The 22,841-nt window shown below is 36.9% G+C and overlaps 1 protein-coding gene across 1 annotated transcript; it reads right to left on the bottom strand.

Moving 5' to 3' along the window:
• Window positions 1–1,762: 1,762 nt before the first annotated feature.
• On the bottom strand, window positions 1,763–21,736 carry LOC111509180 (regulating synaptic membrane exocytosis protein fife). The gene is made up of 5 exons (XM_074178232.1): window positions 21,370–21,736; window positions 20,954–21,175; window positions 16,509–16,972; window positions 13,120–13,586; window positions 1,763–5,330 (listed from the first exon to the last, which is right to left on the bottom strand). Exons 2-5 carry the CDS (start codon window positions 21,073–21,075, stop codon window positions 5,232–5,234), a joined length of 1,152 nt encoding a protein of 383 aa, XP_074034333.1. The 5' UTR covers window positions 21,076–21,175; window positions 21,370–21,736; the 3' UTR covers window positions 1,763–5,231.
• Window positions 21,737–22,841: the final 1,105 nt, after the last annotated feature.

The raw sequence follows: 22,841 nt of genomic DNA, 5'->3' as shown, positions 1-22,841 counted from the left end.
TGATTAATTTATGATATTGAATTACTTAAAGATAAAGTGTGAAGTAATCTTGTTTTTTTGTGCGACGCTCTGAATTTACAGAACTAGTTGCACATTCAATTCTCGGTTTCAATTTGGTTCTAGAAAGTTGACTCTTTTGGTTTATTTTTTGCGTTGTCCTGAAGATTCGTATGATACACATTTCTATTAATGTCCACACACATATCTACTGTTGAACAACCAACAATAAAAAGAAATATAGTAATTTTCATTTTGTAAAAGAAAATTCATTGAAATTTGGTGTTTATTCAGTGCATCAATATTTCAATCCCATTCTTCGTTAATATATTGATATTTATTTATGGAAGAACTTGTTGATATACAGGTAAGTGATTCTTGTTAGTGCTTGAATAACTCAAACAAAAAATATTTACAATTACACAGCATAAAAAATCACACACATTGAAAGTTGGTACTCTCTACAGAGCTACAAACAAGTTCTTCCAATAGATCAAATCCGAGTTTTTCTTAATTCTTTCAGGCACTTATCGTTCCAGTTTTCAATTGAAAGATCAAGAAAAGGGAATAAGAAATAATAGTTTCATGTGAGAATTAAGTAGGACCAAATGATTTTTGATCAGCATTGAAAAATATTCTGGGAGGCAATATTTCAAGTGAATTTTTTTAAAGGGCGAAATTATTCATTCAAACGTTTCAAAAGAGAACAGGCTGTTCATTTTATTTCTATTTTTTTAATGATTACAGACGCTGTTTTTTCAGAAGGGACATCGCCATCCCTGAGAATGATGTGTGGGGATCACATTCAAGCTTTGTGCATGTACTGTTCATAACATGTGTTCCAAAATGCTACGGGCAATAGTTCACTTATAGAATCAACTGAAGAAAATTTTTCAGGCACTGTTATAAAAGGAAATAAAGGCATTTCTGAAAAAAAAAAACAGTAATACATGGTTTTTCATAGATATATAACCTCAAGCATAAGTTGTTTTCTAAATGCTAAAGAATCGTTTTACTTTTAGGCATCCTACTGCTTATTGTTGATTTTTCTGGGAAAAAGTTCCACAATTCAAAATAAAAAAAATTGTTGGTACTATTGGTGTAGAACGAGTTAACTTCTATCTCACCCCGATAAGTTACTGCGTTGATTCAATGTTATTTGGGGTATTTAATAATTTTGTCTATCAAAAAAAAGAGCTAAGGCTTGTATAGGCACTTATCATAAATGGTTATGAGGCCAAATCTGACTAGGAAATTTACGCTATTGAATTGTGTGCGGAGATATGGGTAGAATCCAACCTCATACACAAGTCAATAAAAATTTTCTTGGACAGTCAAGCGGCGTTGAAAGCTCTTGGCTCCTACCGAGCAACGTCTAAATTGGTAGCGAATTGCCGAAAACGACTCTCCTCAATAGTAAGACTTAACAGATTGCCTCTGGTCTGGATTCCTGGCCATACTGGCCTGGAAGGCAATGAGGCTGCTGACTCCCTTGCAAAGGAGGGTGCTGCAAGCAGCTTCATCGGACTAGAACCTGTCATTGGCATCGCTTTGAACACCTGGATGACAAGAAGATTCATGGACTTCTGGCAGAATCTTCCAGGATTGGCTCACTTCAAGGCGTTTATTCACCCTTCTAAACTTGATACCAAACAGTTGTTGGACTACAGTAGGGATAAACTACGATGTCTAACAGGCCCTCTTACAGGTCAGTGTCATTTGAGTCATCATATGCAGAGACTCGGACTGTCAGAAGATAGTGTGTGTTACCTCTGTTTGGAAAATGATGAAACAGCGGAGCACATACTTTGTGCCTACCCCGCTGGGGACCGAATCAGGTTTTTAGAGTTCGGAGCCGTACTTTTATCATCTGACCTGAAAGACCACTCACCATACAAACTAATTGGCTTCGTTAAGAAGCTGGGTTTATTTGGTCGAGTGTGAATAGGTGTGAGCCACAATAAACACTTGCGGGTTGCGGTGGAGACTCAAATAGACCCACTCACTTTGGACCTAACCTAACCCAACATAACATAAAAAGCTAATGTTTACTGAGAAATTTTAAATAAAGTTAAAGCTTTTCATACTCGATTTTTCGAATTCTGAAGATGGAGAACCAGAACCTACGGTGCGGTAGTTGGGAGGGATGAATATTTTGAGATTTCATCTCGAAACATTTATTTTTCTTATACGTTTGTTACTCTCCTCGATATAGTCTTCAGAAACGGTTTGATCTCTGTTAAAGTGAATTATATCGGTTCGGACTTCCATCGTCCAATATGATTCTAATGTGATTAGAAATCTATGAAAGAACAAATGAAATTAAAATGAATAGCTGAAAATATTAATCATATTAAGCAATTACTATATCGGTGAAACTAAGAGACCATTGAAAGTCCACATTGCCGAGCACAAAAGAAACACACAGCGAGGAGAAATCATCGAATCATGAATAGCAGAGCATGTTTGGAATCATCAACATAACATCAAGTGGTCCCAACCTGATAACATCTACAGAGAAAAACGCTGGTTTAAGAGAAAGTTCAAAGAAGCTGCATATATGTTGTCCAACAATGTATTCATCCAAGCTAGCATAGAGATTCGCAACAAATGAAAACTTGTAATCAAGCGAAAAAACGGCCCACTCCTGTTAAACTGGTGAAGAGGAGAGAGGAAATAAACAACTCAAATTAAAAAAAAAGAGAAGATAGGTGAAAGCGTTTGAATGACCTATAAATAGTCATATCTCGGAGGAATAGTCCAGTCAATACCCGAAGACGATTGTGGATACTTACACTCGAAATGTTTCAAATTTCATTCTTGATTGTTGAATTTTTAATTTTTTTGCTTATTTTTATTTTAATATAATACCATTTCACGTTCCATTGCTTAATATAATTCAAATCATCTAAAAGAACAATTCGTTCAGGCCAGTCTCAATTCCCTACAATGTAGGTTAATGGACTGACACCTATCAGAAAACATTTACTCGCCTGGCTAATACCACGAAGGGCGTTGGATCATATCCGACAGGTGTCAGTGCAGGATTCTGCACTGAAGTTATTCCTGTCTATACCCTATGCCGTTGGCGATACAACTGCCGCAATAGATTTTTAATCATTGGAACACACTTGCAGACCGGTTTCGGGCTGTTTGAGCCCTCGTCAGTGCAAGGAAGTATCTATCATCAACATAGAGTCGATGATTTCCGATAATTGAAAATCTAATTCCTTCAGAGCATCATTCCTCGAACTAGGCTGAAGCGGACAACGAACAATCGGTTTGTCATGGCCCCATCTGCCTGTGAACGAGGTAACCAACCGCATATCCGAAATTTGCCCAATTCCTCGTATAGGGAAAGAAAACTTTTCACATATAGTCAATGGACATACTGAAGACTGGCTAATAATCAAATCATCCAAAAGAACAATTCGTTCAGGTCAGTCTCAACTCCCTACACTGTAGGTCAATGGACTAGCACGTATCAGAGCTACTCACCTTAATATTTTCAGCTATTCATTTCAATTGTATTTGTTCTGTCAGACATTTGAAATCATATTAGAATAATTTTAAACAATAGAACTCCGAACTAGTGAAATTCACCATGAAACATTGTCAACCACTTTCAAAAAATCTGTTAGAGTATTGGTCCAAAGGATGTTTTTTCCGCTTGGGACATTGCGCAACGGGATGGAGCTGTTACCAGTTAACAATCTTTATCTTGGACGAAGGTGTCATACATGCAAATGAGCCGCGTTGGAATTATTCGAGTTCTTAGCACTTTGCTGTTTGGGTCGGATCATTCCTGCACTGATGAGAAATCTTGCATGAAAATATGTCGAATGTAACTCAATAGCCGATGTGGTATTAGCCGGAGAAGTAGTTGTTTTCCGGCAGGCATTCACCAGAACCTACTATGTAGGTAGTTGGGAGAGATTTCGAAATTTCATCTCGAAATATTTATTTTCTTATTTCGATAAATATCTGCCTATCATGATAGGCAAAATTTTAAAATACAAATTACCAATTATTTGTACAAAATAGTCTGTAACTTGTCGGGGTGATCTAGAAGTTTGCCCGATCTATTCCTTTATGAGGTTTTTTATTACGATTTTCATTATTTTGTATTGTGAAAACTTACAGAAAAATCGACAAAAAACCTATTTTTCCTTCACAAAAATGATTTTTTTTAAGATTGCCAGTGGTGACTCGAAATAATTTACTACGGATTTGCTGATCCATATTTTGATTGATATGTATATTTGTGTGAAAGCTTTTTTCCGGTTTTTTTGACCGTGGTCTACAGGTTTTCATGCCTGCCATTTTGTCTACTACTGCGGTAGATATTGTCAAAGGCAATGTGGTAACGGTCGCAGTGCCCGAATCGGTGCTAGAGTTGTTTTCAACGCTGAAACTGATGCTGGTATTTGACTCTGGCTTCACACTATTATTGGTGGTCGTGGCTTGGTTTTTCTTGATTAGATTACCTGAGCTTGTTTGTGTTCCATTAAGGGCAGATAGCCAGATTTTATTAATGTTCATTGCCTCTTCTTTTCTATTGAAATTATCCTGTGTTTTTGAAATTCTATTGCTTTTCTACACATTCTTAGATAGTAATTTTGAGTTTTATCAAGCATTACTTCGAATGAGATAGTGTGAGTGCCTTCTTTGTTGAGAGCATTTTCGGCTACAGCTGATTCGTCGATTTGTCCGAGTCGACAATTTATCTTGTGTTCAGAGAGACTGGTACTTATACTTTTTTTTCATGCTTCCAATGTCTACTTTGGAACCACTACATGGTACACAAATAATGTCATTTAATCCAATCCAACATCGTAGTTTCTCCGTTGAGAACAACAGGAACAACAATTAGAACACCAACTTGGGCACTCCGATCATTACTACATCGCCTTTGATGAAATCGACCGCAGTGGTAGACAAAACGTCAGGAATAAGAACCTGCAGACCATGGCCAAAAAACCCGGAAAATAGCTTTCACTGAGTTATCCCCGGCCGTGAAAGTTTACATTCTTTGATATGGATATTTGATACTTTCTCAAAGATGATCGTTTGCATTGAAAATAAAGTGAGCAGCCTGTTGCACTTGACGAAACCTCTGACTAGAATGAACTTTCGAAAATGAGGTAATGAACAAATTCATCGATCACCATGCTACAAATCCGAACGAAATACGTTCACTCGGTTGAACTTTCTGTAGGGCTGTCCATCCCAGGTCAAGGTGAGTCGTTGGAATCAGACCCCAAGGAATGTATTGGAAATAACGGGTACCAGCCCGTTGTTAGATGCGTGAGCGTTACGGAATCCAAGGCCACCTGCAAAATAAAATATAAAAACAAATTCTTAATCAGAATATATTGGAGAATTTATTTTCAATGGCGGCCTGATTTTTTATAACGATAAAATTAGGAATGAAGACTAAGTATTGAGGAAGAATTTCCAATCTATCAATATTGTGGCCTAAAAAAATAATTCGTGCGTAACCCATCAGAGGGCAATTTGAAGTTCTGTAGTTTTGGTACCACAACCACCATTGATACAACTCAAGAAAGGAGTAGTAGTGATAACCATTTATTTTCTAAGAAGTAGGTATACCTCCTTCATAGGAGGAAAGGGTATTCCAACAGGCAATTCCGAACTTTGACAATTGATAACGGCCATCTTGTTGAAGCTACATCTATCAAATTAGTTGTCATTTATTCATTCTGTGTTGGCAAATCATCATAGATGGATATAGCATTCAACAACATATGCAAATAATAAAATTGTTTCATCAAAATGGGTGTTCTGAGGGGATGACAACAGGGCAGGGATTTATCTCCCCTTCTTTGGAACATAGTTCTGGATACCCCGATTAATCACCGCAACATTAATGGATTCTACACAAATGCATATGCAGATGACATAGTTATCCTGCAGACCGGCAAATTTGTGAACACACTTTGCGATAGAGCGCAGGATGGGCCCAAATTAATAGAAACATGTTGTAAGGAACACCCACTATCGATCAATCACCAGGAAAAGAAGTTTATCGGGCTCAAAATCTTCCGAAATCTTCAAAAGCAAACTAAACTACTCTGAAGAGGTGAAATACCTTGATACTATCCTCGACAGGAAGCTAACATAAAATTCTCACCTACAGAGTAGAGCAAAAAAAGCATATGTGGCTTATGAGGAATGTCGGAGGACAGTGGGACGCGCATGAGGTATTTCACGCCGTGTGATCAACTGGATCTATACGACAATAATAGGACCTATGTTATCGTACGGAGCCATTGCATGGGGACCGAAAGTTGTACAAGCAACGGTCATCCAAAAACTATATCAAATACAGCGATTGGCTTGTTTAAACATCACAGGAGCCATAAGAACAACACCAACTGCGGCAGTGGAATTAATTACTGGTCTGTCCCTTCTGGACCTGTACGTTAAGGAGGTTGCGTTAATTGCCATGTTACGATTGCGCATGACTGGTGTAAACCTCGAAGTAGGCGAGAAGCGCTTACTACGAACCTGCAGGCATCAAGTGATGCAACCCAGGTTTGTGTTTAATAAACCCTACAAAATACAAATGAAACAGAAAAAAGAATCAAATGCAATACGCATATATACAGACGGCTCAAAAACCAAAGAAGGATGTAGAGTTTACTTCAGATCACTAAGCCTAATGATTAAGTGGGGAATGGGAAATACCAGCGTGATTCAAACAGAACTGGCTGGTTTCTCAATTTCTACAAAAGAAATAACCAGGAAAGGAATTTCAGGTAAAAACATAACAACTGATAGTAGACAAGCCATATTAGCCTTGAACAGACAACGTGTTACCTCAGAGCTAGTACTAGAGGACCACCAAGATTTAGCCAAAGATAATAACATTATCCTAAGGTGGGTTATAGGGCATGGCTGGACTAAGAATTTTAGGACCCAGTGACACCTACGGCCTAATGATTTCGACAATTGCGCCACACGTCACACCCATGCTAAATCCCTTAAGAGATGGAATGAAATCAAAGGATGCAGACTTGCCAGGATCACCCTGGGCGACCCTGGGAAGCTAGCGCCGAAAAAATATCAGGCGATGACCAACAAAAACCAACGCTCAACAGTAGGATTTCTGACAGGCACTGTCAACTAAGAAAACGCCACCATGTTATGGGGCTAGTGGACAGGCATGTCTTATGCGAGTATCCGGAGTTATCGTCGATAAGAGAGTGTCGGCGAGTCTTGGCGTAACCTACCGATATAAAGGAGCTGTCTCCTAATGGCATGTCCACCTTCCTGGAAAGGACAGGATGGACTATTCGCAATGTAGTGAAAAAATTTGAGTCCACTGGTTCATTAAATGATCGATCAACACTCGTAAGTCGACGAAACGCAAGTGGAAGTCTGTGAGAGTGTGCAGGAGAATCCGAGGCAGTCGATTTCGCATCGCTTACAAGAACTCGGCCTGCACCCGTACAAAATTCATTTGGCCCAGGAACTGAAGGTAAACGATAGTAGACAACGACGTCTGTTCGCTGAATGGGCTCTGGAGCAGTTGGCAACTGACCCCAATTTTCATCGAAAAATAATCTTCAGCGATGAGGTCCATTTCTTGAACAAACAACATTGTCGAATTTGAGACGATGAGATCCAAGAGCATTCAATGCATCCCGAAAAGGTAACTGTTCGGTGTGGATTTTGGGCTGGCGGCGTCATTGGTCCATATTTCTTTTAGAATCACGTAGGCCAGGCCATCACTGTCAACGTCGAGTACTATAGGTCGATGATTACCAACTTTTTTTGGCTTAAATTGGATGACGCACTGGATATTCTGCACGAGCGATTTAAGGGCATGGTCATCTCATGTGGAGTTGATGTCACCTGGAAAAAGTGTTGGGAAGCTCTCTTTTTTTATATTGTCTGGCAGACGATTGAATTAACGGCAGCCAGCATTATTCGGGGACTTTTTATAAAACGAATGGTTGTGTTTACTTAATTTGATGTCGTTATTACATCTACTGCTATGGGAGTGAGAGTCACTGTTTAGAGGATACGTATGCTTATTCCTGAATATGTGACACAGAATTTTATTTAAATAAATACGACACTTGGGATTTGGCATTTTTTGAAAAAATCTCTACAAGAATTGCGATTTTTCATGCCAAATATTAGTCGGAGTATACGCTTTTGAGCAACAAACACTCAGAGCGGTGCCTGTGCGAAAGTAGTGATTCGCATCGGATTTGAATCGCTGGAGATTAAATAAATTTGGAAAAACGTTCTCAAGAAGTTTATTCCACATAAACAAAGTTCTCCAGATGAAAGAGTTCTTAAACAATGAAGTTCGAGGTGTACAGAGTTGAACTTCAAGACGATGAGCAGCCACAGTCCGTCACATTTTTCTGATATGTACCACTATTTGTGGAATCAAATGTGCCGATTCACTTGAACACCTTCCGTGAAAGTATCTATAGAAGGCTATCAAGGTTGCAAGAGATGTTCGAGTCTCTAATCAGGCGGATGGTCCTTTTCTGGATGGAATCCAGCAACTTCAGGGTATGTTTGAGGGCAGAGCTCCATACATGAAAACAATACCCCAAAGAAGGTCTGATCTGAGCTTTATAAAGCATCAAAAGTTGCTGAGGTTTGTACAATTTTCTGGTTCGGAACAATATTCCAAGCTTTTGATAAGCAGCCTTCACAATTCCAGCAACATGATTGTGCCAAGACATATTGGTGTCCATTCTAATCCCCAACAAACTTATCGAAGCAAAAAGGGAATTGTCTAACCTAACATTATTATATCCGGTTGTGAGACATTTATCTTCTTGGAGAAAACCGATGCCTGGGTTTTTGTGGCATTGAATCGAACCTGGTTACTTAAGACATATAACCTCCTGCTAACGGTGAAGATGTGTCTTCGTAGCTAATGTCCTGGAATCCAAATAGAATGACGAGACAAGTGTGCTGTCGTCAGCAAAGCAATATATTGGATTCTTGGTTTTTTCCAATGAGTCGTTGATACACAATAAAAAAGAGGGTTGGAGACAATATGGATCCCTGGGGAACACCAGCGTTGATGGTGAAAGTATTCGAGAGATATCCATCGACGGCCACTTGCAGGAAGTGTTCTTTCAGGAAGCTGAAGAGCCATACACAGAAATGGTACGACAAGCCATAGCATCGAATTTTGGCCAGCAAACCCTCATGCTACACACGGTCAAAGGCTTTAGAACCATCAAGGGCTCTTAATTCTCCATATTTATCGATTGCTTTATTGAAATTATGGGTGACATACCATATTTTTGTCCAGTGATTTTCAAGAATTTGAGCAAAAAGTGTTCAATATATACGATATTGTTACCATATCCGAAACATGGCAGTCTGCTACAGTAACCGATGAGTCTATCTCATTACCCGGATACCAGTTATTCCGTCGCGATCGAGATACCCGCGGTGTGGGTTTTGCCATTTTTGTGGAAAGTCATCCTCGTTTCGTTCAGGCTTGTAGTCCAGCTCCCCTACCCTTTCGGCTGATTATTGGTCTCGAGAAGAACCAATGGGTTCATGACTGATGGTATGACGGCATGAAGTCCTCAGACATCAGTGCCGACCTTCACGGGATACCCCTACCTGGCTGGGGTGGGATGGATGAGAAAGTTGTTCATCCGTTAACGGGGGACATGAGGACCTCATTTGACAGAGTGTCGGGGCCTTCTATATCGGGAGGGGTCGTCCACAGCATAATCTGTGGCTTCCCTAACTAACGGATTTTCATGAGTTTCCGTACTTTCAAACACTCTCTGATTCCTCGACTGAATGGACTGCTGTTAGACGGAGCCGCTTGTCCCCAGACGCCTGAAGCATACATGATGACAGGCTTGAACATCGTGTTATAGATGGTGATTTTATTCTTCGTGCTTAGTTTGGATTTTCTATTGATTAGAGGGTACAGACTAGCTATCCGACCCTCGATCTTAGACTTAACGCACATGATGTGCGGGTTCCAAGTGAGCCTACGGTCTATTAGAAGGCCGAGGTACTTTACCCGCGCTTGCCATTCAATCTCCCTTCCAGAGATTCTCACTTTTCTGGCCGGAGAAGATAGTAATCTTCCCATGGTTGCCATTTTTGTGAAGCAGTTCCTAAACTCTAACGTATTGAACCTTAATATTGCTCTCAACTCTGAGCAGGTATGGATATCGTTCATATTCAACAAAGAAAAATATGTTATTGGCTCTTTCTACAGGGCCCCAAGTTTCCTTGCGCACGATTTTTTTGCTGATCTGGAAGAGGTGCTATCAGCACTAGTTCCCACCCATGAATACATTCTGTTCGGGGGAGACCTCAACATTGATCTTGTGAATCCATCATCTCAGGTATGTAAGAACTTGAATGGGATTTTAGAATCCTATGTATTGTCTCATGTTGTTGATGAACCTATTCGTTACAGTGCGACACGAAGTTCTTTGATTGATCTTTTAATGTGTTCAGAAGTTTTAGATATCACAGACCGTGCTATAGTTGATTGTTCCACTTCTTCCGATCACAATCTAGTGGCATGTAAAATTGGTACTGACAGTCCAATATTCTTGCCTCCATGCATACATACAGGTTTTGGAACGAGGTTCATAATACTAATTTGAGATTCAAGAACTTGCTCACTCCCCTTCACCACAAAACTTCCCTTTATCGTAGCTCGTTTTCTTATTACTTTAACAAATAACCTCTTTAACAAATAACCTAACGAACTTAAGAAGTTCAATGTGTCTTACATACTGTTTTATGTAGTATATTTTTAATCGTGTTTGTTTGGTGAAATGTTTGTTTGGGTGCACTTGAGTTTATGTTTACAAAGGTGCACACGTTTTTTGGTTGGATGGCTCATGTTGCCATTTCTCTGTAGCATGGTCAGAAATTGAATCCTGCAATTTCATAGGAGCTTATATTTTTGTTCATATATATATATATTTTTCTCTGTATTTTGTTTTCTATCAATAAAAGCAATTATTATTATTATATAAGCAGGGACGCGCCGTCCATATGGGCAAGGTCGTGCGGCGCACGACGGCGCCAAGGCGTTAAAGGCGCCCTTTGAGTTGGCAAAATTGAATAAATATTCAATCCAAAACTAAGGATTTTTTGAAACTTTACAAAAAATCAACATAAAAAATATTTCTACCAATACCGATGGTGAAATTTTATCACTCACCAATGCTGACCGGTGGTGAAATTTGAAATTAATGCTATTTAAACTACCTACTTACTTGTCTTCTCTACAAGTGTAGGCGCCGCGCATTCCCGGCAAGAGTTTTCTTGTTTAAACTTGTAAAACGTTATCGGAAAGGCGAAGTGGCGAAGAAAGGCTTAGTGAGATGCTGGTAGATGCCAAAGAATTGGCAACTGCCTTGGACGTAGATGCGAAATTCAAAAGTGCAGAAACCTTACGGCCACGAAGAATAAAAAAACAATTTTCCTATGAAAGTGAAGATCAGTCAATTGAAAACCAAGAATTAAAATTCAAAGTCAACTGTTTTTTTGGAATGCTAGATATTACACTTTCATCTGTAAATGAGAGATTTGAGCTCTTATACTCCCATGCCGATGTTTTCAAAATTTTGTGGAATACTGAGGATTTCGGCAAGTATTCTGATGAAGATCAATTTAATTTTTGTAAAAAACTTCAAGAAGCGTTAACTGACAAAAATCGAAACGAGAGAGACATAGACGGAACGGAACTTTTAACCGAATTACAATTTCTACAAATTTGTGACGGAAAAGTAACATCTGTAGTAGAAACACTTAATTACATTGCAAAAAATAACTTGGCCCACTCATTCCCAAACATTACTATTGCGTTACGTATATTATTAACTATACCGATTTCTGTAGCTTCAGCCAAGAGATCATTTTCTAAACTTAAACTAATTAAGAATTACTTAAGATCTAGAATGGGTCAGGAGCGGCTAGAAAATCTTGCTATTATTTCTATAGAATCTGAGTTGTTAAAGGAGCTGAATATTGAAAATGTAATTAATGAATTTGCCAAAGGTAAAGCAAGAAAAGTTCAATTTCTATAAGAAATTTCCGTTGGTTTTCATCATAATAAGTGTATTTGTTTAAAAAAGAATCGCAATCTAGATATGTTTTATTTGATCTTCAGTTTTTTAATAATTTTAAGTAATGTTTTATAACTTTAACATAGTTTTTATTCTGTTCTGTTTTATTGTGCAATATAGCCAATATAGTGTTTAATATATTATTTTTTATAAGTGTACTGTGTACTTATCGTTTTTTTCAAAAAAAAATCTAGGTAGATGTAGAAAAAATTTCACAGTTTTCCACGCTGAAATGGGAAGGAGTGATTGAATATAATATTTCTACCCTGGTAATTTTGATAAAGGCGCTTATCAATATTTCGCACGACGGCGCCGAAGTTACTTGGCGCGTTCCTGTATATAAGATATAGCTGAATATACCTATGCGTGATATATTTGAAGAAGAGACTCAATGTTTAGTATATTTTTCAGATTAACGAGTATATAAAAGCTTTCATTCAATATCTCACAAACGAAATTTATTTGTTCTTCTAATGAGAAGTTGCAAAGTTGTGACGAAATAGACGTTTTCAAAACGATATCTTCAAAGTTGTATTCGTAGTTTGTTGCAGGTCTATTCTTTATGTGATATTCTATTACTACAGTTTTGCTGTGACTACAGATCAACATATTTTCAGACCAGTAATTTGAGGAGTCATTCAGCACCACAATGGTGGTGTCGTCCGCATACAAAAAGGTTCTACTACTGCGAATGAGCTCGGGAAGGTCATTCACATATGTTAAAAAAATTGAGGGGCATAGAACACTTCTTTTGGGAGTTCCAAGCTCAAGAGAATATTCGTCTGATTTTGTGTTATCCATTTTCACAATAATTTTTCTATTCTCTAGGTAGGACCTTATCCATCTATTTAATGGACCACGTAATCCAAGTAAGGAAGCGCCTAATGAAAAACCCTATAGAACATGGAACAAGATTGTTGAGTGTCATGAAAAGACACAAGAGGTGTCTGAAAGAAGTTGGAGAATCAGACAGCTCTCAAGTAGCAAAAAACTCAGGCATTACCTCCGCTCCGCCTAATCCCTGATTGTGCTCAAATCCACCCTGTCTTTCCCAGAGCATCACCACCAAGCTACGACCGAGAACGTCGCAAGCTTGGTACTTGAGAGTCTGCCGGAACTGAGGCTCGCAGCAGTGCTTCACGACGCGCGTCTTCTTCTTCTGCAACCATCGGTCACCGTCGCGCAGGTAACACTTCACATAAGTGTCTGGAGGGGTTTCTCTCGGAGGTATGTGCCTCACGCATACGACTTCCACTTCCAGCTGGCCCTTGGTCATCAGCAGACCCAGCTTGATTTCCACGGGGCGGGTGCTGGAGAGTCGAAAACCTCGAGGTTTGATTTGGCCGGGGCCAAGTTGGGGCGGGGATGTGCGTTCTGGACTAGAAGGGGGGCTATTCTCTTTAGCTGTTTCTGCGATTTCCATTACGCTGTCTTTACGAGTGTCCCTGTTGGAGGCTCCACTAGTAGATCCTGGAGAAAACGGAAGAAAACATTATTTATGCACTTCATCTTCTTGACTTTGATAAAGAAACTAGAGGTCACACTATGTACTAGATTGACTTTAATTTCAGATCAAAGAAGGTAGTAGTATTTTATTCTGGGACAGGGAGTATACCCAGAAGCAATTAATAATAGTTGACAAAAATTATGTTTTGAATAAATTATGTAAAAACTAATTCTGTATTTTTCTAATTACTTTTTTATCTCAACTTTTGTAGTTTTCAATTGTCCATTGTGTTTTGCAACAGAATTTAACTCAAAATCACTGATTCATTCAAACCAATTTTCATTTTATTCTTCTGGCAAGAGAAATCCTGTTTGAAATTGACATGATTGGTTTATTCTTTTCGGAACACCCGTGCGACTGATTTTTAAATCTACTATTTCTTTAATCTTTATGAATCTATAATTGCTTTGGAAAATCTGGCCCTTCACAAGAAAAATCTTATGCTGATAACTTAAATTAATTTTATCAGTTTCAGGATAGAGAGAGCATTTTGCGTTTGTTTTCATACATCGACTAGAAAAGGTATATGCTGTCTGTTCAAAAAATAAGGTGAATTTTCATTTTCCTCAAAATAATATCTATTATGTCATCAATTTGTATTTTGTTTCCTTCAGAGTAGTCTCCCTCAGATATAATACACTTTGTGCCAGCATTTTTTCGAATCTTCGAAACAATTTGGAAAAAGTCGCAGGGAACAAAATTTGGTGAATATGGTGGCTTGGGCATAAACACGACCAAGCAATGATGAGTGAGCAGGTGCATTATCGTGATACAAAGGCCATGAAATGTTTTTCCACGATACTGGACGTTTTCTTCATATTGCTTCTCGCAAGCGGTGCATAACTTCAAGATATAACTTTTTATCAACCGTAGGACCATTTTACAAGAACTCCTGATGCACTAAGCCACGGTAATCGAAGAAAACAGTGAGCGAAACCTTGACGTTTGGTGTTAGCTCTTCTGGGGTCTTTCATTGGGGCGATTGGACTTTGGACCATAAACCCATGATTCATTACCAGTTATGATCATCTTAAGCATATCTGGATTGCCGTTGAGGTCATTCAACAATTCCTAAGCGATGCTCATGCATTGATCAAAATTTTGCAATTTTGGAACGAATTTCGCTACCACACGCTGCAACCGATAAAAAAATCGAGTCATTTCCAACAGAAGTACGCAGTTACACAAAATTCTATTATTGGAAGCCGGCTCTGACCGATATCTCAGCCAGCGAATAAACACATGACTCACCGTGAAAGAATGCAGTCGACAGAAACGCCGGTTAAATTCTAGTTGAGTACCGAAACCACTAGAGAAATCTAGAACGATCGTAACCGATATAAAAGGCCCGATTTTCGTCCAGAGATAGCAGTCTGAATTCAGAAAGCGAATCGAGCGATCAAACACATAATTCGAATAGTGAAGATGAATTAGGCGTTAGTTGCTAAGTGTTGGATATAAATTAGTTTGTGATAGTGAATATTGCTCGAAATAAACTTGTTCAAGATAGTTAAATTCTTTAATTTGCTACAGTATATATAAAATGTTCATATACGTAGAATTTCAAAAGATGAATTGAAAATTGAGTATATAACTCAAAAAGTTACAAATCATGCAATGTAGCAGTACTGTCACAAACATTATTTATGTTGAAGAAAAGAGAAATGAAACTTTTTATTTGTAACTAACGTTATTGCAGTTTCGTGCTATACGGACATTTTCAAACTCATACAATACGTACTTATACTATTACGGGCATTTTCAAACTTAAACAAGTATAAGTTTGAAAATGTCCGTATAGGACGAAACTGCAGTACTTATACAAAAAAATCATTATATATAATGTCTGAAAATGAGTATTTTGGAGTAAAATTTTTTGAATATTAATTTATACCAACTACCTACACTGTAGGTTTTGGTAAATGCCCGCCGGAAAACAACTACTTTCCCGGCTAATACCACGCTGGATATTGAATTAGGTTTCACAGACATCTGACATAAAATCAATAAATACTTTGATTGTATTCCTACATAATAAAAATGTCTTACAAGTATCATGATGTGATGTTTTAAACGATTTTTTCCAAACCATATAAAAATTATCCAAATATGTTGATATCTTTCCTGTTTATGACCCTCGAAGTTACCTATCTTTATATATAGAAGAATGCAAACTAAAGTTTGTGGGGTGAAACTGGATGTGGAACAGCTGATGATGTTTCAAAAGCTGTATCAATTCAATAAGTTCAGGAGAGACTTGAATATAAAGTATTGATCAAATTGGAGTCTTCTCTTATGAAGTGGAAATAATCGAACTGAGTCGAGTCAATTGTGATCATTTATAACTGTGTTGAATATAAATATACAGGATAATTCTTTTTGTATCGACAAATGTGTCACTGCCCAACCGATTCAAAAACTAAATTAGGATCGAATATAACAATGACATTTTTCAACAATATCTCGGACAATACAAGGATTTTCATTTTTACACTCAGGAATGACGTATCGAAGAAAAAAAATTGGAGAACTTTTTCATCCTTAATTGAACGGAGAGTTCAGAAATTAATTATGTTTGAGTAAAATCTGTAGGCGTATCATTTTATTTTAAAGAAATATTCAAGTCAATTCTCGTACCCACGCCACTGTGAAGCTGAAAATTATTTTTTAACAAAAAATATTAACTTTCATCACCTGTCACTGCTTACAAAATATCACTGATATATCTCAAATGGTTTCGGAAATATTAAATTATTTCCAGTTTTTTCTTGAAAATTTAAAACCTTGTATTTTTGTAGCTAAATATTTTTGAACCATAGTTCATATAGCAATGTATCATATAGCATTGAAGAGATTATTGTATATGTACACAAATATGCACTTACTTCTGTGTCTCTTCTCCCCTGACAAACTCATCGTTCTCCCCAGTTCTCCCTTTACTGCTTTTAGAGATTTCAGTATTTCTTCAGGATCTCTGAGCATTCTGGTACAACTACTTCGCCTTCTGTCTCTACTATACGAAGCAGGAGGGGGTACAGCAGGTCTGTCTTGATCTTGTTGTTCCTGCGCAGATTGGAATGAAGATCGCCTCGAACCAGGAAGAGATCTAGAAAAGTCTTTTCCTAGTTCATAGACTTCAACTTCCAACTGTTCCGATTGAGAGGACCCTCTTCTGGAACCCCAAGCATGGTCAGGGTGGAGAAGGCTAGCGCATTCTCCGATGGAGTCTACGTCGTCAGAAACACTTCTCTGATTGCCAAAATCGCTTCTTTTTCCTGTTCCTGCAGCAATGGAGCCTCTGGGAGAGGTGTGCGGTGACTTGCCACGCAACTGCCTAGGGTCTTCTAACCTACAAATTTGTAAAAGTCCTCAGTTTCTATATCAATTTGGAGTACTGTTGATTTCATTTTTTTTGCAAGATTTTGTATAGTTTTGGAATGAAAAGACTGTATCAAATTGTGTGCACATCATCGGTAAAGATACAAAATCATTTAAAATGGCAAACTAGTGGAATATTAAAGCTCATTAGGATAGGTGAAGCAAAAAAACAATTGATTATTACATTACATTATATTATATTCGAAACAATGAACAGAGTTATGCCAAAGTCTCAATTTCCCGGAAAAATAAAATTGAGCCATGTACTCGTATTTCTGTGGGGCTGTGCTTAATATTCTGTGCAGAACATTTCTTTTCCACGATTTTCCATATACCTTCACTGCAAACTATTGTGATGAACCGATATCCGTTCATATTAATTAACGAATAATTCACCGAAATTAGGTCAAGCTCAATTAACGTGAAAAGAGTGGAATGTTGGGTCAGATATGAGTGTCGTAATTATTAGGGCTTATCTAATTATCTAATTAAGTTGTCACAATAGACATCAAAACGATAAATAAAATAGAATATTCTGATTCTCACTTTTATCAAGCAATTTGAGGTATGAAAAAAATTTTAATTTGGTATAAACAATTTTCCAACCAAATATTCTGGTAGTTCCATTTCCTGAACACGGAACAGTTTTTGAAAATTATCATTATTGTCTTTCACGATTTTGAAGAACAACTCAAAAATTCGAAAACTCACACAGCTAACAGTCACAATATATTATTTTTTTATGATTTGAACAATAAAGTACCGCCAGATGAAAAAAAAAACAAATTGCATAAATATTTTTAATGAAAATAACGGAATTACATTCACACAATTCAACTAACAATGAAGCAAAAAATTTTAATTAACGTAACTAATAACTAATTATTGAAATGTTTCGATTCAGTGCAACAATTAATTCTAACTCATATTCTAGTAGCCTCTACTAATCCACCACGTATTTCGATACATGTGGCGTAGCTCTTACGAATGTTTCTGATTACGTTCCTCAGTCTTGAGGGCTAATATCTGCACATACCTGTCGAATTCTTGCACAAAGTTCATTTCTATCTCTCAAACAAATTTTGTAAACCTTTTGTGTGAGAAGTCCTCAGAGAAAAAAGTCGAAAACTGTGAGGTCTGGAGATCTGGGTGACCACTGTATAAACGGACTACCACAGCCTATCCATCGGTTTGGAAAATGTTCGTTAAGCCATTTCCTCACAGCTCTGGCATAATGAACTGAACACCCATCTAACTGGACAATTAAATTTGATCGTTCATTTATTGGCAGCTCATGAATAGCATCCCAAAACTCTGTGTTTAAAAATTCTAGAAACCTCTGTGCATTAATGTTTTCCTCAAAAAAGAAAGGACCAATAATTCGTTCGTTCAATATCCCACACCAGACGTTGCTTTTTTGGGAATACTGGCTTTTACAGTTTATTACCCAGTTAGGATTATCCGCTGCCCAATAGCGACAATTCTGTGATGACACTACTCTATTTGTAGTGAAAGTGGCTTCGTCGGTATATAAAATATTTTTTAGGAAATTTCTATTGTTTAAATATTCCCCTTGGGCCCATAAACAATATTCCAGGCGTCTTGCTTCGTTGCCTTCTTGAAGTGTGTGTAAAAATTTTGGCTTGACAGGTTTAATATTCTTCGCCTTGAGACATCTCCGAATAGTTTCTCGTGGAATATTGAAATCTGAAGTGGCATTCCTTATACTGGCATTAGGATTATTTCCGAAATAATCTAAAATGATTTTGATAATTCCTGTCATTCCTGTTTCGTCGTTGTACAGGATTACTTTTTAACATCATTTTTGATACTGCACCAGTTCCATTGAATATTTTATTTATTTTATTTACCGTACCGCAGCTAATATGAGGACGATCTGGATGTCTCTCATTAAATACTCTACAAACCTCTCTAGAACTTCTAACGTCATCTCCCGAAAGGCGTACAATTTCAATTTTCTCTCTTACGCTCAATCTTGCAGCCATGACACAAAATGATTCGAAGAACTGTTAGGTGAATATTGTTGACAATAGTACACTTAAATCTTTCATAAGTGTCAAACTGTAATGTCATTTCCATGGCAACTAAGATTTAAATTGATATATTAGGTCTTAGTTTTAGTTAATTCGCATGAAAACTTTATTGTTCAAATCATAAAAAAAGTATTCTCATGGTTATATCTGTTGATATAGGGTGTTTTTTGTAACTGTTAGCTGTGTGAGTTTTCGAATTTTTGAGTTGTCATAATTTTGTTAATAATAAATATTTTTTCATGAAATTTTGGTCACACCTGTTTAGAGGCACTCTAAACAGGTTTGACCAAAATTTCATGACAATAAAAAAATCGCTTATAAAAAATCCCGATTTTCGACTAAGAAAAAATATCGTAGTATGCCCTGAAACTTTAATAAACATTTCAAATTTTGTCCCAAGGTAGACCTTTTTGTACTTGACATTTCAAAAAAAATTATTAAAATCGGTTTACAACTTCAAATTTTAGGAGGGTGTTTCCATTAAAAATGGGTCACACTGTATTATCTATTGATATTTCTGAAAAAGTGGTCTCATATGCTGATGAAACAGTACTAATAATTGATGGAACAACCCGGGAAGATGTAATATCTCATACAAGAAATGATATTGACACCATAGTAAATTGGCTTGATGATAGTTTACTGACAATAAATATTGATAAAACATCAATATTCATTCAACTAGAAGAAAACATAACATAACTTTGAAAAATCCAGTTCATTAAAATATCTCGGAATACACATTGACCATAATCTTGATTCGAAAATACATATAGACTATTGTGACGAATCTGAAGCCGCACTTGACCAGTACGCCCGCCGACTCATGGAACAAACACATGACATCACCGCGAAAGAATGCAGTCGGGAATCGCCGGTAAAATTCTAGTACCGAACCGATTACAGAATTCTAGAAAGGACCTTTACCGATATAAGCACGTCTTCCCGATCCAAGAGGGCAGTTCAGAAAGTGAATCGAGCGGCTAAACAAAATATTCAAATAGTGGAAATAAATTGAGCGTCAGTTACTAAGTGTTGTAATGAATAAATTAGTTAGTGATTAGTGAAATATTGTCGGAAATGAATTTGTTCAAGACAGTCCTTCAATTTATCACACTATCTTTGTAAAAGATTCAGAGCCCTTCCGTATGTTTTTCGAACACTTAAAAATATACTGAGTATCAATGATATGCGCAGTATATATTTTTCGTTATTTCAGTGTCTCTTAATGTATGGAAATCTAGGATGGGGTGGGGTCTATAGTACAACTATAAAACCGCTTATGTTACTACAGACACGATTTCTCAAAATTATCTATAATTTAAATCCCATCGGCACAAATATTCCAATATTGTGATCTGATGAGTTTGAGATATCTTTATTTTAAATAATTAATAATATTTATATTTCACAATAGAAATGAGTTAAAAAATCATCAACTTGGATATGAAACCCGACTCAAAGCGAGTAACCTAGATATACCGAAAATGAACAAAGCTATTGGACAAAGATCAATTACATACATTGGACCCAAATTATTCAATCTTGCTCCAGATCACATAGAAACGTAATATTTTGATTGCCCATTTTTCTATTGTATGCTTTTATAAATACAGGTAATTTGGTGATTAATAAACTACTACTACTTACTGAGAATGAATGAATGCTTTTTCAAAATGAATGAATAAATAATAACCATCTTTCCCAAAAAACCTCCTCAATTTAAACTGTAGAATGAGGATTTACGATGCTTCTGAAAAAATTTTTACAGCCGATTGCGTTTTGAATATCATTAATCCATATTTCATGAAAAGTAATTTGTGATTTTTCATAATAAGATGATAATATATAGATGATTGCGAACCTTCAAGATAAATGTAACTATATAAGTATCTCACCTACACCACACCGCTCTATCATCCAGGAATGCCTTTTGTATATCTACTGAGCATTCACCTAGGAAAGCATGTTCGTTGTGTGGGATTAGATCCCACAAAGTGATTTCCAGGACCCTCTCCATCAGCTCATCTCCTGGTACACCTGGAAAGCTGAGGTTGGCGTTCCATATGGGGTTTTGGCTTGCAGGGGCTACTTCCGTTTGTACACAATGTTCTTCAGCGCTAAAATAGCAGAAAATGTAAGACGAGTGAACTTTCTATTTTGAAAAATATGACGTTACAGAAACAACGCGTTTCATGAAATGGAAAAAAATGATTAACAGTTTTACAGAAGGATTTGAATAATAATATCATCTAGAATCAACAGATGAAACATTTTGATGCATTAGTCTATCAAATCTTGTATTATTACTTACGTTAGTGGCAATAAACACAATCTAGCATATGCTTCTGGAAGTGATCCAAAACCCAAGCTGTCATCTCGGGCTGCCAAATCGTCGGCAGCAAGAACTGCCACGACCAATTCTTTCCTTTCGTCATGGTACCACACTTGAATTTGAATTCTGCCGGAAACACAACGTTCTCTGGCAAGTTGTTCCTACGGAAAAAATCAGTGACTGGAAGATTTATCGACTGGGTTTGTTATCGAATTCATAATTGACTTATTTTTGAATTAGCGACACTCAAATTCTCTTTAAATAATTTGATTTTTTTACATATCATATTATGAACGCGAATGCCCAGGCTCTTTTTAATTTTTTTTTCAATAATTGTAGACGAAGTTGAATTGTTTGAATGAATTTTAGTTGTATTCATAGTAATTCGGTGCTTAAGATAGGATCAAAACGCGATGAACCTTTCATTTGAAATAATATGATTTTCTTAATATGAATGCGAATTACCATTGCTGCCATCAGATAGCAAGTTCTGAAAGTGTTTTGGCTTTCTACTTCTCCATCTTTATAGGAAAAAAAATTGTGGGAATTTGGTTTCGAAATAACTACTTACATATGAACATTGAATTACATGGTAGAAAAATTACTCAGAACAACTACTTTTTTATGAACATCGAATTATTCATTTTCAAATAAATTGCTTTCTTCTTTTTTTTGGAATATTCCCACAAATTTTTGTTTGAACAAAGATACACAAGTGAAAAGCCGAAACCTTTTTTTCCAAAAATTATTCTTTCATTCAGGACCATTTCCTAAATTCCAGCTTTGAAGATCCATCTATTTGTGCTTCTGAAGTCACGGAAGTTATTCTATCATCCATGGTTGCCGATATTCTTTTTTCAATGAAACGAACTTCTAACGGCAAACCTTGGTTCAAGGAAAAACTGTTGTAAACAAGTTCATTAATAATAACTGGATTTCTGACGACATTGCACAGGAAGGAAAATATCTAAGAGATATGTTCCATCTAATTATAACTGATCGAGAAGTTGACTCTAGTAATATGGCTGCATACAAATCTAGGCTGAAATAACACAAGAATAACTTTAACCAAAAAAAGATTAATTACTTTTCCACTGAAATTGACAATGCCAGTAACAAAACTGAAGAAACTTGAAATATAGTAAACAAAAAGTTGGGAAGAAAAAGAAAGTGTTATGCTGATAATGTTATCACTCTCCATCATGAATCAGTTGTGATTGAACACTATTCTGCTGTAGCAGACCTATTTGCCCATCATTTTGCAAATTCTGCTAAAACGGCTATTTCCACACACTTAGGTCAAAATGTAACATTACCTTGTACAATCAGTACGAATATTGTACACTCATTTGAGACTGGACCGATTACTGAAGCTGAAATTCATGCTGTATTGATAATAATGAAAAATACAAATTCGAGTGGATCAGATGACAGTTGTTAAAGAAATATTC

The sequence above is a fragment of the Leptinotarsa decemlineata genome, unplaced genomic scaffold (assembly GCF_025532065.1).
Source record: "Leptinotarsa decemlineata unplaced genomic scaffold, Ldec_3_MD MMD2_tig00003736_RagTag_RagTag, whole genome shotgun sequence".
NCBI lineage: Eukaryota > Metazoa > Arthropoda > Insecta > Coleoptera > Chrysomelidae > Leptinotarsa > Leptinotarsa decemlineata.
Note: the sequence above shows the minus strand (reverse complement) of the source record. Positions and strands in the feature narration are given on the sequence as shown.

Bases quoted from the DNA above. Each gene is read 5' to 3' on its own strand.
- LOC111509180 (XM_074178232.1), bottom strand. From the start codon at position 21,075: ATGGAGAGGGTCCTGGAAATCACTTTGTGGGATCTAATCCCACACAAC. The intron at 13,587-16,508 runs GTAAGTGCATAT...CGTTTTCTCCAG, and splicing joins AGGGGAGAAGAGACACAGAA to GATCTACTAGTGGAGCCTCC. The intron at 5,331-13,119 runs GTAATGCCTGAG...TTTATTTTGCAG, and splicing joins AGGGATTAGGCGGAGCGGAG to GTGGCCTTGGATTCCGTAAC.